The 17,347-nt window shown below is 43.9% G+C and overlaps 1 protein-coding gene across 2 annotated transcripts in view; it reads left to right on the forward strand.

Moving 5' to 3' along the window:
* Window positions 1-13,297, forward strand: part of LOC123795557 (glutathione S-transferase A4-like) — a 46,661-nt gene extending 33,364 nt beyond the window's left edge. Inside the window, exons 1-4 of one of the 2 annotated variants that reach the window (XM_045802396.2) lie at window positions 8,287-8,380; window positions 10,516-10,657; window positions 12,129-12,260; window positions 13,113-13,293. In XM_045802396.2, the coding sequence (XP_045658352.2) occupies window positions 8,295-8,380; window positions 10,516-10,657; window positions 12,129-12,260; window positions 13,113-13,238 (486 nt within the window). In that variant the 5' untranslated portion in view covers window positions 8,287-8,294 and the 3' untranslated portion in view covers window positions 13,239-13,293. Of the gene's footprint in view, window positions 1-8,286; window positions 8,381-10,515; window positions 10,658-12,128; window positions 12,261-13,112 lie in introns of those variants that run through there. The other variant, XM_087857014.1, reaches the window with a different exon arrangement.
* Window positions 13,298-17,347: the final 4,050 nt, after the last annotated feature.

The raw sequence follows: 17,347 nt of genomic DNA on the forward strand, positions 1-17,347 counted from the left end.
CATCAATGAATCTATGGACAATCCTGGTCACGTGTTTATGTGCTGCCATGCAGCCTTACCCAAGGACCCAAAAGCAGAAGTCAGCTGAAGAGCTGAGTGGACTAGGGCTGTGGCAGTCATTGTGTGGACAAAGGCACGACCGTCATGAAGCTGCCACATACTTGCAGTGTCCTTGATAACCTTATTGTGTTGCAGAGTTAATGATCTCTTGAGATGCTTCCAGATTTCTGGTTGAGACAGTAATATTCTCTATTGCTAACACGGTGTGGTTTGAGTTTCCTGTAACTTCAAGCTGAAAGACAGAACCAGGGGGCAGGGAATCTATTTAGGGGCGCTTGTAAGAACCCAGCTGAGCAATGGTGGGGCCAAAAGTAATCAGAAGGAAGTAAGGACAGAGGAGGAGATGGATTCAAGGGGATGAAAATCAGTAAACTTGGTGGATGTTACGTGTGGGAGACATGGGAAGCCCATGACTTCCTGTCAGCCACCAACCCCTTAGATTCTTCCAGCAAAATATCAATTGTGTCCAAACATGTCTTAAAGAAGAGTCAGGATGACAGCAGATTTCCATTTTAAACCAATTAAATTTCAATAAATCTATTGAAATCTACTTTGAAGGTTCGGAGTTGCTTCATCTGTGTTTTCATGACATTTTCTTGGCCACATCTAAGTATTATTTTATACTGAGTCCTTGGTCAGAAATAAACTCTACAAATATATCACAATTCCACAGAGAAAATAAGCTCTGATTTACAAAACCTGCTTTAGAAATTTTTTTTTGCAATTCAACTGACATATTAGTTTCAGGTTTACAGCATGATTTGATATTTGCATACATTGCAAAATGATCACCACAGTAAGTCTAGTTAACATGTATCACCACACAGAGCTATAAATAGCTACAAATTTTTCTTGTGCTGAGAATTTTTAAGATCTACTCTCTTAGCAACTTTCAAATATACAACACAGTTTTGTTAACTATAGGCACCATGCTATATACCTCACATCCCCACTACTTATTTTGTAACTGGAAGTTTGTACATTTTGACCCCCTTCACCCATTTCACCCACCCTGCACCCCCTGCCTCTGGCAACCTCCAATCTGTCTCTATATCTGTGAGCTTTTCCCCTTGACTAAGATTCCGTATATTAGTGAGATCAGATGGTATTTGTCTTTCTCTGTTTGACTTATTTCACTTAGCATAATACCCTCAAAGTCCATCCATGTTGTTGTAAATGGCAAGATTTCCTTCTTATTTTTTTTATGGCTGAATAAAAACCTTGCTTTAGAAATAGTTTCTAGAACTGCATTCTAATGAAAACCTGGGATTTGATGTATTGATTGAGCCCGAGTCTCCAGCAGCTGGCAGCAGAATGTTCCCCAAAGTCCCCAGCCCCAGTGTCTGCATATTGATTGACCTCTAGCTTTATTGACGACCCTCCCGCAACTGGGTCTTTTTATCATCCCAAATGATCTCTAGGTTTTTTTTTTAAATATTTTATTATTTTATTTCATGATAAGTGTATTCTATAATCTGCACCCCCCCTTTTCTACCATCCCCCCACCCACCTCCCCTCTGGTAACCATCAGCTTGTTCTCTATAGTTAAACGTCTGTTTCTTGGTTTGTCTCTCTCTCTCTTTTTTTCCTTTGCTCATTTGTTTTGTTTCTTAAATTCCACATATGAGTGAAATTATACGGTATTTATCTTTCTCCGACTGACTTATTTCACTTAACATTATATTCTGTAGCTCCATCCATGCTGCAAATGGCAAGATTTCATACTTTTTATGGCTGAATAATATTCCACTGTGTGTGTGTGTGTGTGTGTGTGTGTGTGTGCACGTGTGTGTCGGTGATAAGGAGCATTTTGAGTTAAGTGCCAACTATTTTACACATCTTATTTCATTTAGACCTCACAATAACCTAGCAAGGTAGGCATTACTCTCCATTTTACTCATGAAAAATTAGGCTCAGAGATATGAAACAACTTCCCAAGTTCGCATAGTTAGTAAGTGCTTACGCCGGAGTTTGAAGCTGGGACTCAAAGGCTCACGTTCTGGGGCACTTGGGTGGCACAGCGGTTAAGCGTCTGCCTTCGGCTCAGGGCGTGATCCCGGCGTTCTGGGATCGAGCCCCACATCAGGCTCCTCCGCTGGGAACCTGTTTCTTCCTCTCCCACTCCCCCTGCTTGTGTTCCCTCTCTCGCTGGCTGTCTCTATCTCTGTTGAATAAATAAATAAAATCTTTAAAAAAACAAACAAACAAAAACAAAGGCTCACGTTCTTCATTGTACAGTTATAGTAACTGAGGAGGTACAAGGAGACCCTGAGCTGGGACAAGGCAGCGCGAAGCAGAGTCAGAGCCCGCACTGGTGCACGTGCAGCTCTGCGTTAACTGCTCTAGGCCCTGCAATACAGGGCGATGCCTGCCAGCTGTGCAAATCTGTGTTAGGGTGAAGTGCATCCTGCCTCTTCTTTTTAACTTTTATCTCTCCCTCCCTTCCTTCTTTTTCATAGAAGTTCCCCTTTGCTTCGTGTCTGTTCTCCTGATTTTAATTAGTTTATTTTATTAAGAAATGATATTATATTAAATTCCAGTACATTTTTTTTAAAGATTTTATTTATGTATTCGACAGAGATAGAGACAGCCAGCGAGAGAGGGAACACAAGCAGGGGGAGTGGGAGAGGAAGAAGCAGGCTCATAGCGGAGGAGCCTGATGTGGGGCTCAATCCCATAACTCTGGGATCACGCCCTGAGCCGAAGGCAGACGCTTAACCGCTGTGCCACCCAGGCGCCCCTAAATTCCAGTACATTTTAAAAGATTAATTTATCCACAGTTTTGCTCCTCCAATGCACATTATTTTCTTTGTCAGTATTCCTTTCTATCTTTGCCCATGTACATAGATAGCCTCACATATTTGTAACCAGAGCGAGGAAATGGTTCAGTATTCTGATTGTTCTTATTAACTTCCTAAAGTATTGCATTACTTTTTCTCTGAATTTCAAACATAGTATAGGCTTAGTGTGCAAAACTTGTGAAAAGACAAAATGTACACACACACACACACCATGCCTAATTTCACAACCCAAAGATAACCATTGTTAATCATCAAAAAGTATATGCCTTCATATTTTCCCACATACAACCTATCACCTAATGGGGTTAAAGGCTGATATTCAGGAAACACTGGGACAGGGGCAGATATATAATGATTAAGACATACAGTGTTTTTTACTATTAGGCTCTGACCTATGCACTCCACATTTAATCCTCACAGTAGGGTCATGACATAGGTATTATGGTTGCATTTTACACGTGGGGAAACTGAAACACAGAGAGGAAGCAATTTACCCCAACTTACACAGTAGCGAGGACCAGACTCATGATTTGAACCTGGGGAGGGAGTCTGGCTCCAAAGGCTGGGCTTGTAACCACCACACGAATGCAAAGCCAAGCTCTTAGCAGACCTGGTCTGTGTGACCATGTCAGGAGAAGCTTCTAGCAGGCAATGGCATTTTAGCTGGTCTGAAATGTGAGGAGAAGGTATCCAGAAGAGGGGAAGAGAAAGGTGGATGGAAAAGAGAATTCTAAAACCAAATGGCCTGTGTCAAGTCAGGAGGGTACGGAGGTGGGAAAGAAGTTCTAAAGGTGAGAGGGTGGGGGTAAAGGGGGGGAAAGTGACAGAAATGAGGCTGGACAAGAGTGGGACTCAGGAAGGCTTTGTAAACTCTGTGCAAGAGTCTGGACTTCATCCTGAAGGCAACAGTGTCTCACTGAAGGGGTTTAAGCCAGAAAATGACAGGATTAATTTGCTTCTTAAGAAGACTCCTTTGAGGGATGTCTGAGTGGCTCAGTCAGTTCAGAGTCTGACTCTTGATTTCGGCTCAGGTCACGATCTCAGGGGCATAGCATCAGGCCCTGCATCAGCAGGCTCTGTGTTCAGCAAGGAATCTTCTTGAGATTCTCTCCTCCTCTCCCTTTGCCCCTTCCCCGCCCCCCTCAAATTAATTAATTAATTAATTTAAAAGTTTAGAAGACATATATTAAATTATTTATGGACAAAACGAAGTCTGGGATTTGCTTCAAAATATTGCTGATAATCGTTGAAGCAAGGTGATGGGTACATTGAAGTCTATTATATGTTAGAAAGTTTCTTTTGGGAAAAGATAAATGATATGTATTTATTAAGTCCCTTCCGTGTGCCAGGTACTATAGTTAGCCCTGGGCACTTGCAGCCCTGCCATGAAGAAGCCCAGAGTCAACAGGGGCAAAGCAGCTATTAAACACATGACGTCAAATAGTGATGGGCTAGAGGACCCACAGGTTGGTTAAGAGTTGGGAGGGGAGACTGTTTCCAAGCACAAGAAGCAATACATGCAAGAGCCCTGAGGCAGGAGAGAAAAGCTAGAGTACAGTCAAGAAAAGAAGAGTCTGTAAATGATGGAGTTAAGGCAGCTGAGGTCCTCCCACCCAGCTCTAGAACAACCCAGATTTCCTGGTGGTACACAATTTGGGTTCCCACAGTATTCCCTATACAGTCCTTTTCACCAATGTAGATGGCTATCTCCCTATTCTCTCTATCATATCTTCTTTGCTGACAGGACCCTCCCATGACACACCCTGCCTCTCCCCACCGGGTTTTTTCCATCTGCCATAAACTTTGCAGCCAATGTAATGAAACCCATAGGCAGTGTTTATAGCAGCCTGGCCCCATTGACCTTCTGGGCAGCAAAATAAGCCTGAAACCTCTTGCTTGTGCATTCAGGGATCACCTTGAAATGAAACATTATTGATTTGTCTTTTTTTTCCTGGTTTGGCAGGAAACCCTTGGAGCCTGGAGAGCTGTAGGAGGGGCTGTTCCCTACCGGGGAACACCCTTTGGGGGGACCGGCTTGTTTCAATATTAAAGCATCTAATACACATATCAGGAATCGGAATTGAGGGGCGCCTGGGTGGCTCAGTCGTTAAGCGTCTGCCTTAGGCTCAGGGCGTGATCCCAGTGTTCTGGGATCGAGCCCCACATCAGCTTCGCGAGGAGCCTGCTTCTTCCTCTCCTACTCCCCCTGCTTGTGTTCCCTCTCTCGCTGGCTGTCTCTATCTCTGTCGAATAAATAAATAAAATCTTAAAAAAAAAAAAAAAGGAATCAGCATTGAGGAGTGAGCAGAGAGGCAGCCTGGACTTTAATCAGGTTATGGTCCTGACCTTATAGATCTTCATAATTTTCTCATGCCCGTTTCACTAGGAAAATATTTTCAAATGTGTTACTTTGAGGACTTTATGGGTTTTGTTGTTGTTGTTGTTGTTGTTTTGTTTGTTTGTTTTTTAAAGATTTTATTTATTTATTCAACAGAGATAGAGACAGCCAGCGAGAGAGGAAACACAAGCAGGGGGAGTGGGAGAGGAAGAAGCAGGCTCATAGCCGAGGAGCCTGATGTGGGGCTCGATCCCAGAACGCTGGGATCACGCCCTGAGCCGAAGGCAGACGCTTAACCGCTGTGCCACCCAGGCGCCCCTGAGGACTTTATGTTTTTACTATGTCTTCTTTGTGTGCTTGGGAGACAATCAAGCATGGTTTATTAGCTCCTCAAGGACATATCTTTAAGAAAAACAATCATAGTCAAGAATTTAGAAAGCGAGAACAGAGGATTTGATAATATGGGAAAGGTCAGAGTGTAATCATTATGGGCAATCTGGAAATACCCCCGTTCCAATGCCAGGAGGACTATCTGAGCTTACACTAAAATTGCTCTTTCTATTAGAAATGATGAATTAATGTGATTCATGTAGAAGTCAACACACAATTATATTGGACTTGAACTTGACAGAGTCACACATTTGGGGACTCCACTTAAGCAATGAAAAGAAAGTAAGTCTGAGTGGTTGCATGACCCTTGCGCCGGCATTTCCTGTTGGGAAACTAATCATCAATGCCTGCCTATCAGAATCAGAATTCATACCCCCACCGCTGATTTCACATGCATTAGCTGGTTGTTCATATGAGTTACTTCGTGATTCGGTGCCGAGCAGGATGCTTTTTCCTTCTCCTTCTCTTTCATTTTCTGCTCCTTCTTTGCAGCCTCCTCCTCTTCTTCCTTGTCCCTCTCTTGGTCTTCCTCCTCCCCCTCTTTCCCCTCCTCTTCCTCCTCCTCCTCCTGCCCCTTCTCTCTCTCTCTGCCTCCTTCTCCATGCCATCCTCCTGCTCCTCCTTGTTCAGTATTTTTGGGACCACAGGATGGGCAAGGTCTTTTATGGAGCAAAGACTCAAAATTGCAAGTGAATCTAAATGTATAGGGCTTTGGGGATAGTAAGGCAAGATTCCCCCCCTAGCAAAGTTAAGAACAATAATGCTCTTCTCTTGAGCTATCCCCTTTCCAGTCCAATGGAGGATTTGCAAATTCCTTGTTTGACTAGTTAAACATTCTCCTGGGCTACCTTGCCAGCGAACTATCCAAATTTTATCGCACAGTGGGAGGGTTCCACCACTTTGATACGTCTGTTTAAACAGCACCATGTTGGGCTTTCTTATCAGGATCAGTCTCTTGATTACCACGATCCTAGCTTATTATTTAATTACTCTAAACTGCTGTCTTGCAAAATGGGGGCCCCATTGCGGAAATGCCAAAAAAAAGGGTGGCTCTTGAGATATGCATCATGCCGTGTTATAGGGAGGGTGCCGAACTTTGAGCCGGTGCGGTACTGAGCGATGTACTGTGTTAAAGGACTATGAAAACTGCTCTGCTTTCTGGGAGCTCACAATTTGGTGAGGGGCACAGAAGCTGTCATCGCTGCAGGATGTGAAAATGCAGAAGTTAGGAGTAACAGGGAGAAACTAGTCTGAATGTCAGGAGACCTGCGATCTAGTCCAGACTTCATCGCTAGCTGGCCGGTCACACGTTTTCCCTGGGGTGCATTGTATGCGTTACACACTCGGCCCGAATGAAAATTTAAGTCATCTTGTCCATGAAAGAGCATAGAAACAAATTTTAAAGGAAACAAAGGACATAGCAACTGATCAAATGTACGGACCTCATTTGGACTTGTATTTCAACAAACTACAAATATGTGTGACACACACAAAAATGGGAAACTTGATACTTGCTTGACTATTAGATGGTATTAAAGAAATATTGTTAATTTTTACATATAATTTTAGGTGTATGATTGTCATTATTTTCAAAATAGTTCTTATGCTTCCGAAATACACATAGCATAAACTTTGGAGAGCAGGGAAAGGGACCCCTAATAGAAATGTCTCTAAAAATCGGCCTTAAATGCCATGAACATCATGAGACTTGTTACCGAGCCCGACGTTTGGCGGCCTGTCATTTGAAAGGCTGATACTCAGGAGATAGGTTTTGACTGAAGAGGAATGTGAGCTTTAATCAGAAGGCCGGACACCTGGGCCGTAGTTGGACTCTTGTCCAAAAGCCAACTCCGAGGTTTCTAAAGGGGTTTTTAAAGGAGTTGAGGGCAGTTAATCAGTAAAGGGAGTGCAGTGGCCTGCGGCATTCCTTGATTACACGCAGGCTCCAGGATACAAATGTTATCTCCGTGCTCCGGGCTGTGCGAGGGGGTGAGGTTCCTGTTTCGTGACCTGTAGCAGTAACTGTTCTTTCTGCAGAGGAGGACAAAGTCTACAGATACACAAAGGAAGGTTACTAAAATTGTTTGTGTGACCTAAAAGAAGAAAGAACATTTGGCTAAAAAAATTGCTAGTGTAATCAGAGAGTTGAGGCCACTTCAAACAGACTTAGTGGCCTCTGCATTCCAGGAAAGTGCTGGTCTTTCCCGCCTCAGGGCCAGTGGTCTTTCCGGTAAGGATCCAGGGACTTAAGTCAGGTGCGGGTTAGCCTGACAGGTTAACCCTCCAGCCCGGCGGGAGCGCTGTCATCCTTCAGAACTTCCCGTTTGGAATGTGCCTGGTGGGCAGTGCTGTTGTAGTCTCTTCCCACGTCTTCCTAAAATCTCCATGGCTTTATAAATAAATTGACACAAGATGAGAAGGGACTTCTCACGTACCGGGGTGGGTGCTTGAGCGGGTAGCCACGGAGACATACACAGATGGATACATGACCTGGAGGCTAGAACGGGAAAGAGTGATTGCTAGAAAAAACAAGGACTCTGGGAACCTAAATGCCATTCTGTTTAAGTGTTACCAGGTAATTCTAGTTTCATTGTTTATCTCTAGCCTCTCAAACGGGTTTTCCATCAGAGAAGAGGGTAACCCAGAAACCATTTCTCTTCACTTCTTTTCTTTTTTCAAGAGACAGAAGTCTGGGCATCGATGGAATGAAGCTGGGGCAGACCAGAGCCATTCTCAACTACATGGCCCCCAAATACGACCTCTGCGGGAGAGACCTAAAGGAGAGAGCCCTGTGTGGTACTCTTTCTGTGCTTTCATCAACAATTAGCAGGAACAATGTAGTTTCTTTCCTGAGTGATCAGAACTGTACGCGCGGGTTTCATGGCCAACAGCAGCGTAGGTCTTCGTGTTAAAACAGAGGTCTAGCACAGCAGAGACCAATGAGGGTGAGAAATAGTAAACTTGGAGTGGATTCAAGTGAGTATGATTATATAAGGGGGTGCAGTCTATGGATATAGTACACTGACACAGTTTCCCTAAACTGATGAACTACGAATCCACCAGAATAGTGGAAACATGACTCCAGGCACTCAGGCCTGTAGGAGCTGGATACACCCAACAGCTAGAGCCAAGGGCAAAGTGTCTGAGTGTCTAGAGAAGAAGGCTTTGGTAAGGAAAGATCCAAAGGAGGATTCTGTGTATTCTCAAGTTCCAGAAATTACAAGAATAATGACCAGGAACCTAATGTATCAGCCAGTTACATGAACTGGCCATTTGACAAGGATTACCAGAGGCTGGTCCTCAAGATGCTAGGGTTACCTTGAACTTTCGATACAGGCAGGACTAAAGCAGCCAGATTTAGTCAATACAGCACTATCTGGGGGATCTCCTCTCTGTTGTGATGGAACCACATGATTGAAATTTAAATCTTGTAAGGAACTGTAGCATTTACACAAAAATTACACCTAGTTATCCTCTGTCAGCAAATCCATGGCTACATATACACCGAGGAGAATGAAAAAATCCACACAAGAACTTGTTCACAAAAGTTTATAGCAGCATTGATCTTAATAGTCACAAAGGGGAGGGATGCCTGGGTGGCTCAGTTGGTTAAGCGTCTGCCTTTGGCTCAGGTCAAGATCTCAGGGTCCTGGGATCAAGTCCCACCACCGGCTCCCTGCTCAGCGGGGAGTCTGCTTCTCCCTCGGCCTGCTCTGCCTGCTCTCCCTGCTGCTCCCCCTGCTTGGGCTCTCTCTATCTCTCTCTCTCTCTGTCTCTCTGAAAAATAAATAAAATCTTTAAAACATTAATTAAAAAAATAGTCACAAAGGTGAAACAAATAAAATGACCATCCAATGATGGGTGGATGAGCAAATTATTGAGCCACTAAGAGAGAAAAAGTACTGATGCATGCTACAACATGGATGAGCTCTGAAAATGTACTGAATGAAAGAAACCAGATACAAGAAAAAGGTCATGTATCGTATGATTCCAATTATATGAAATGTCCAGACGTTCAAATCCATAGAAACAGAAAGTAGTTGAGTGGTTGCCTGGGACTGGAGGGGCGAGGAGATGGCGAGTGGCTGTCAAGGGCACAGGATTGTTTTCAGGGTGATAAAAATGTTCTGGAATTAGAAAGTGGTGATGGTTTCATAATATCCTAGAAAGTACTGAAAATATATTCTAAAGGGTGATAATTATGGTATGTGAATATATTTCAGAACAGCTGGTATTTTTATAAGTATAATAGAAAAGCCAGTTTGAAACAAAAGAAAAAGAGATCCCTTGTAATATGCACTGGTTGAAACTATGTTAAGAATTTCGGGGGATTCACCATTTCAGGGGATGTTTTAGGTGAAGACTTGAGAAATGCACACAAGGTCAGAGTTGGGCAACTGTATGTGGGTAAGGTTGGGGAAGATAATTGGAAAACCTACTGGTATAGGGCACATAATGGGCTTCGGTGTGTAACAGGCTGAGACAGGAAGGGGACATGACTGAGATGGCTGTGCCAGTTACTGTCTCTAGAGATCACTTAGGTGCCAGGGCTTAGCCACATGAGTCACACTACCTTTGTGCGCATGACAAATCACAGCAGATATGGCAAGCCCTAGGTACGGTCCCTGTGGGTACGTGCAGGATCGCACCAATTTCTCTGTGACTCTGGACAGGCCACCAATGCTCTCTGTCCCTCTCTCTGGTCAGGTATATAATGGAAATTTTAGACAGATATCTACATCAATGGCTTGTTCTAGAACAAAGTGTTCATATCAAGTAAATATCAGAGCTGCATGGGTGGCGTATAAAAATGCATCCGATGGGAGCCGAGCTCCTTTGCCACCTCCCGATGCCCATTCTTGTGCAATTTTCAGCTGTAAAATCAAGGCAGAAGACATTTGACAACTTGGTCACTTTGTCTTTCAGGATAGATATGTACACAGAAGGTATGGCAGATCTGAATGAGATGATCATTGTTTTGCCTCTATGCCCACCTGATCAAAAGGATGCCAAGATTGCCCTGATCAAAGAGAGAACGACAGATCGTTATCTCCCCGTGTTTGAAAAAGTAAGTGGACTGCTGAGCGCTTTGGGGCCCTGGACTTAGAGGACAAGGAAAGATGGTGCCTGACCGGCCTTCCTCAGGCACTGACCTTCACTTCCAGGGAGCTAATGCCACTGCAGTGCCCTAATTCTCAAGGCATTTTATAAAAGCGGACTGTGAGGCAGGATTGTACCAGTTATACCCGAATTTCAGTTTTCCGGCAAGACTTCAACTAACCAGGACCCAATCTAGAATTCTCTTTTCGGCAGACCTCCATGGTCATAGTCAGAGCTTGGGCTGTTGAAGGCCTGAGAGCCACACTGGATGTTGGAATAGATCTTGCAGAGCACCACGCAGGGGCTTTGATCCAAGAGGAGTACAATGACAGCAATGTGTCAGGAGAGACTCTGGCAACATGGGTAGGGAGACATGAGACCAGTTGCCCTTCAGGAGAATATGGTAGCATTTTAGGGATGGATGGATGAGATGTGTCTGGACAGAGATGGGGCAGTGGGATGGAGGTGAACAGACAGATGGAGAGATGTTAAGGAAAAATTAATTGACATACCTGAAGACATGGCTCTCAGATTTGAGAGGGAAGTCATGCCAACTTTCCATCAGTATACATAGTATGTATCTTAGTTAATGTTTCTCCTGGGAGGTAAGAGGAGAACGTTTCAGGACCAAAGGTACCTGAAATTGTGCTAAATAAAAACTTTGGGTCAAAAAAAAAAAAAGGATTGTAGGAGATACAGGGGGCCATACATAGAATGAAAGGATTAATATGGACACACCCATCTTTACAAGGCATTAGGTCATTCTGTCAATCACTGAACAAATGTTAAGTCATTGCTTGTGTGTTGGCCCTATTCAAGGAGGAAAGAATTCATAGTAATCAGAAAATACTCTCTCCTGACTCTTGTGGTGTTGAGAGTTTGGGGCACATTCACATGATGAAGTCCTGAACAGTCTTCCCATTTGAGCACAGCTATACTTTGAAATCACAGAGTCCTATGATAGGATAAATGAAAATTGTATATTACTATATAGCATTTGAAGTTTTATTATATTCTTTGCCTAATAATTATCCATATTTCCTTATGTATACACAGTCTGAAAGGGTACTTGCCAAAATTTCCTGAAGTTGGTGGTGCCATAGGGTTTTCTCTCCATGTTATCATTTGCATATTATTGGAAGACTTTAATAAATTTCATGAACTTCCCCAACATTTTATTGGGAAAAGTCGCATACGTCAGAATAGTTGAAAGAGATGTAGAGTGGACACGTGTTTTAGGGAGACATTAGCCAGGGCTTCAGCTGAGGGAAAGAACAGCCCAGACCCAGTGTCTCAGTGAGTCAGGGGCAATGCAGAGGGTCTGAAGCCCACACCCGCTCAGTGAGGCAGCAGAGGTGGGGAGGTCGGGCTGGAGAGCAGGGAGGAGCGGAGGGGCCTGACTGTGCCTGAGCTCATGATTGATTCCTCAAATCCTCCAGGTGTTAAAGAGCCATGGACAAGACTACCTTGTTGGCAACACGCTGAGCAGGGCTGACATTCACCTGGTTGAACTTCTCTACTATGTGGAAGAGATTGACCCCAGTCTTCTGGCCAACTTCCCTCTGCTGAAGGTGATCTCTCTCACAGCTTTCAGGAGGGAAGGCTCACATCTCCCAGCTCAGGATCTGACATTAGAACTCGCGTCCCATCATTATGCAGATCTTCTCAGCCCCATGACTCCCTCCAGTTAGCTCCTAGGGGCTGGTTGAGGCACAGAATCTTGTTGTGCCAAGGACATTTGAGGTGGACCTTCCCCAAGAAGAACAGCTTCTCTTCACCAGGAGAGGGACCCAGGGCTCAGCATCAACTTTCCCATCCCCATTCCATGATGCTTTCTGTCCTTGTTTTCTCTGGGGTTTCCCTTCCCAGTGGTGTCACCTTTCCTTCATGTGTCTGCCTGAGCAGGTCTCCTTCCCTCTGCTTCCTTCCCTCCACCCCTGCTCCTAATGGCAGACATCATGTTTCTCTGGGCAGAGTCTCCCACTCTCAGTGGGCTGACTGGTTTTGACCGGTCTCGTGGTTTACCTTTCTAAATGTTCTGTCTTCCGTTCCAGAGCAGTTTTCCTATATTTTCATTGTCTGTCTGGAGACTGTGTGTGTGTCAATATCTGACAGACACATTCCTCTTCCTTGTGTTGCACAGGAGGGGTGAATCTACAGGATTTATGTGTAGGGAAGGAGATAGGGAAGACCTGAAACCAAAATGAGTCTGAAAGAAAGATGTCTTTGGGGGAAATGGCATTGAGCTGTCTTTTGTTCCTGTAACCATTATGTCTCCCTGGGTGTCGTTTCCCAGCCTCACACTGGTGCTGATGGTGGGGACTCAGTTGGTCCTTGCAGGAGGGTCTCTGATTCCCTGGCTTGTGCTAATGCCGGGGTCGGTCTTTGGCTCCAATTTGAGGCTGTGCCCTTGTGCATTGCAGGCCCTGAAAACCAGAATCAGCAATCTCCCCACCGTGAAGAAATTTCTACAGCCTGGCAGCCCGAGGAAGCCTCCCATCGATGAGAAAAGTTTAGAACAGGCCAGGCAGATTTTCAGGGTTAAGTGAAGCAGGGATGGATGCCCAGCACATGCAGGACCAACCTGCTGAGGTTTTTCCAGCAAGGAAGTGCGTTACCTAGATGTAAATCCTGGCTATGGTGACGCTAGGAAAGGATTGCAAAGATTTAGTGGTAATTAAATAATAAAACTGCTATGAGCAAATTTAACTATAATTTATTCTTTTTCATTAGGATCAAATATAAAATCAGATTTTCAATCCTTCTATCCTCTTTCTTGGAATTAAAAATTAACTTAGGAAAACAGATTATGTGGCCCCTTTGATCTCTCTAGGAATTGTCATATAACATTTCTTACCTAGCTTCTCAAAGAATTGAGTGTAGAAATTCACATCTGAGCTTCTCATGTACCCACAGGAAAATAGCTACCCCTCCGGGTAATGGCATAAAGAAATGTTCTTGTTTCTTTTGGCAGGCCAGTTTTCTTCCTATAATAGAAATGTTTTTGGGGCACCTGGGAGGTTCAAGGAGTTGAGCATCTTAGATTCTGCTCAGGTCGTGGTCTCAGGGTCTTAGGATCAAGCTCTGAGCCCTGAGTGTGCCGTCCCTCTCTGACCCCCTCTGCCTCCCTCCAATAAATAAATAAATGAATAAATAAATAAATAAATAAATAAATAAATAAATAAATAAATAAAAATAATAGTAAATAATGAATAAATTTAAAAAATAAACATCTTTTTAAAATTTTCTTCTTAGGCATTCCTGAACAGCTATTACATCTCCTTGGACACTTTAGTGTTCTAGGAGGTGAGAAAATAATGATCAGAACAGATCCAAGGTCTGGATTTGCTCTCAGGTGACCCTGTTGTCTCTCACCGTCTAGGAGCTCCCTGGCACGTCACTGCTCGGCTGCTTAATGCTCCTTGAGGCCATGGGATGAGTCTCACTCTAGGTTCACTCAGGGTCCCTCAGACCTGGACTTCGAAGTTACAGGTTGTATGTATGATTTATCCGTGAATGAATACATATAAAATATTTCTCCTCTGGACCGTCCCTGGGCCAGAGTGTGGGGATTAGGAGTTATTAGTAGTTTATCCACATAGGGGGCCAATAATGAACACCCTCCCAGGAAGGCTGGTTTTGCCACATTGAGTTTTCCTCCCCTCAGAATGAGCTTCCACAAAGGTGGGGGAGGGGCCAAGACACAGGGCTCCCTGCCTCCATCTTCCTTCCTGTTAGTCTGTTTTCTACTTACCACCAGAGTGGTTTTCCTCAAGTGCAAGTCTGAAGATCACCATCTTTCTTTAACTCCTTCAGTGGCCCTGGGGCTGTAGAGATGCCCCCTACACCCAACCTCCAGCCCCATCACACACCTGGGCATGGCAGGAGCCTGGCCTTCCTGCCTGGCAAGCTCCTTCCCGCCTGGCCACACTTCGCTCCTCACCTCGGGGCTTCCCAGGGAGGGTTGGGCTCTCCTCTGTGCCTCCCACAGAGCCCCGAAAGCCTCTCCTAACCCTGAGGGCCTTGGTGCGTCCTCTGCCATCCTGCAGCAGGCAAGGCCCTGCCGAGAGCCCAGGGCTCCTCCACTAGTGGTAATCACGCCGCCCAGGGCTCCCAGGACACCTCGCGGCCCAAGGGTGTGAGTCTGGGCTTCGGGGATTTCTCACAATTCCCCTGCCTGACATCTGTTTTCATTCATCAGTGTCTCAAGATGCATTTATTCATCTCACTCAAATGTGATCTGTGGACCTTGCTTGGATTCTGATGCAAATCAGCAAAACCAAGTGTACAGAAAACCTCGTGAGACACTGGGGGAAATTCGAACACTGAAAATGTAATAAAAGTAAGGAATGAAAAAGGGAGCATGATAGGAGAATAGTATGGTTCTGTTTAGCCAAATTGTTCACCTTTTAGAGATTACCATGCTAAATTTTTGATAGATGAAGCGATATGCTGTCTAGGATTTGCTTCACGATAATCCTGTGGTATTGAGGGCTGTAGGCGGGAGTGCATACTAGCTTCTCGTGATTACTCTACCAATTACTACAAAGGGGTGGCTTAAAACAACCCACACTTTCAGAGGCCAGAAGTCCAAAGTCAAGATGCCAGCTGGGTTGCACTTGCTCCAGGGGCTCGAGGGGAGAATCCTTCCCTGGCTCTTGCAGCTTCTCTTGGCTTTTTACATTCCTTGCTTCTCTGGGCTCAACGCCACATCACCTCCCTCTCTGCCTCTACCTTCACACCCCTCACCCTCTGTGTGCCTGTGTTTTCTCTTCTGTTACAAGCACACACGCTATTGGGTTTGGGATCCACCCAGATCATCCAGGATGACTTCATCTCAAATTCCTTAACTTCGTGACCTCTGCAAAGACCTCTTTTCCAAATAAGATCACATTCCTATGTTCCAGGGACTTGGACTTGGACCTATCTTTTTAGGAGGCCTGCATTCCACCTGTTACAGGGTGTTGATGAGAAAAGATTGTTGGCAATTGCTGAAGCAGGGGGATGAGTACATCAGGATTTGGTATACTCTTCTCTCCACTTTGGCATTTGCTAAACATTTTCCATTTAATTATTCTCAAACACTATATTATTTATTGAGCTCTCTATGCCAGATGCTGTGCCAAGCAATGGGGGCTTGACTGAAAACAAGATGACCCTTTTCCCAAGAGTTCATAGCATGGGGAAACTGATATTAAACATATAATGTCAAAATACTGTGAGAAAGGACAGAATAGGGGAAATAGAGCAGCTCAAGGTAGAGTATTACAAACAGAGCTAGTACGTGCAAGGGCCCAGAGACTAGGAAGGCTGATTGGAGTGAGGCAGAGAGGAAAAAGCATAAGGACTGGGTTTCCAGATTTAGCAGAGAAAAAACAGGACACCAGTTAAATGTGAATTTTAGGTAAACAGTTAAATGTGAATTTTAGGTAAACGATAAATAATTTTTTTTAAAGATTTTATTTATTTATTTGACAGAGAGAGAGAGACAGCCAGCGAGAGAGGGAACACAAGCAGGGGGAGTGGAAGAGGAAGAAGCAGGCTCCCAGCGAAGCAGGGAGCCCGATGCGGGGCTCGATCCCAGGACCCTGGGATCACGCCCTGAGCCGAAGGCAGACACTTAACGACTGAGCCACCCAGGTGCCCCCGATAAATAATTTTTTAATGTAAGTATGTTCCAAACAACATTTAGGATATAGTAATACAGAACAATTATTTATTTTTTAAAAGCTTTTATCTTTTTTACTGAAAATTTGTTTTTAATTCTAGTATCATTAACATAGTGCTACATTAGTTTCAGGTGTACCATATAGTGATTCAACAATTCTCTACATTACTCAGTGCTCATCACAAGTATACTCTCAATCCCCACCACCTATTTCACCCATCGCCCACCCACCTCCCTTCTAGTGACCATCTGTTTGTTCTCTATGTTTAAGGGTCTGATTTTTTTTGTTTATTTCTTTTTGTTTTTGTTTTGTTTCTTAGATTCTACATATGAGTGACACCATATGGTATTTGTCTTTCTCTGGCTGACTTATTTCACTTAGCATTATACCCTCTAGGTCCATCCATGTTGTTGCAAATGGCAACAAGAGTTCATTCTTTTTTATGACTGAGTAATATTCCATTGTGTATAGACACCATATCTTTTTATTCATTCATCTATCTATGGACACTTAGGTTACTTCCAAACCTTGACTATTGTGACTCATACTGCAATAAACATAGGGGTGTATATATTTTTTTGCATTAGTGTTTTCACATTTTTTTGGGTAAAAAACCAGTAGTGGAATTACTAGATCGTATGGTAATTGTAATTTTAATTTTTGAGGAACCTCATACTGTTTTCCACAGAGACAGCGCCATACTGTTCCTACCAGCAGGGCACTAGGGTTCCTTTTTCTCCACATCCTCACCAACACTTGTTGTTTCTTGTGTTTTTGATTTTAGCTATTCTGACAGGAGTGAGATGACATTTCATTGTGGTTTTGATTTGCTTTTCCCTCACGATGAGTGATGTCGAGCATCTGTTCGTGTGTCTGTTGGCCATCTGGATGTTTTCTTTGGAAAAATGTCTATTCATGTCTTCTGTCCATTTTTAAATTGGATTATTTGTTTTGTGGGTGTTGAGTTGTAGAAGTTCTATATATATTTT

Source organism: Ursus americanus, chromosome 29 (genome assembly GCF_024610735.1).
Source record: "Ursus americanus isolate L20-20 chromosome 29, mUrsAme1.1.p, whole genome shotgun sequence".
In the NCBI taxonomy this organism is placed as follows: domain Eukaryota; kingdom Metazoa; phylum Chordata; class Mammalia; order Carnivora; family Ursidae; genus Ursus; species Ursus americanus.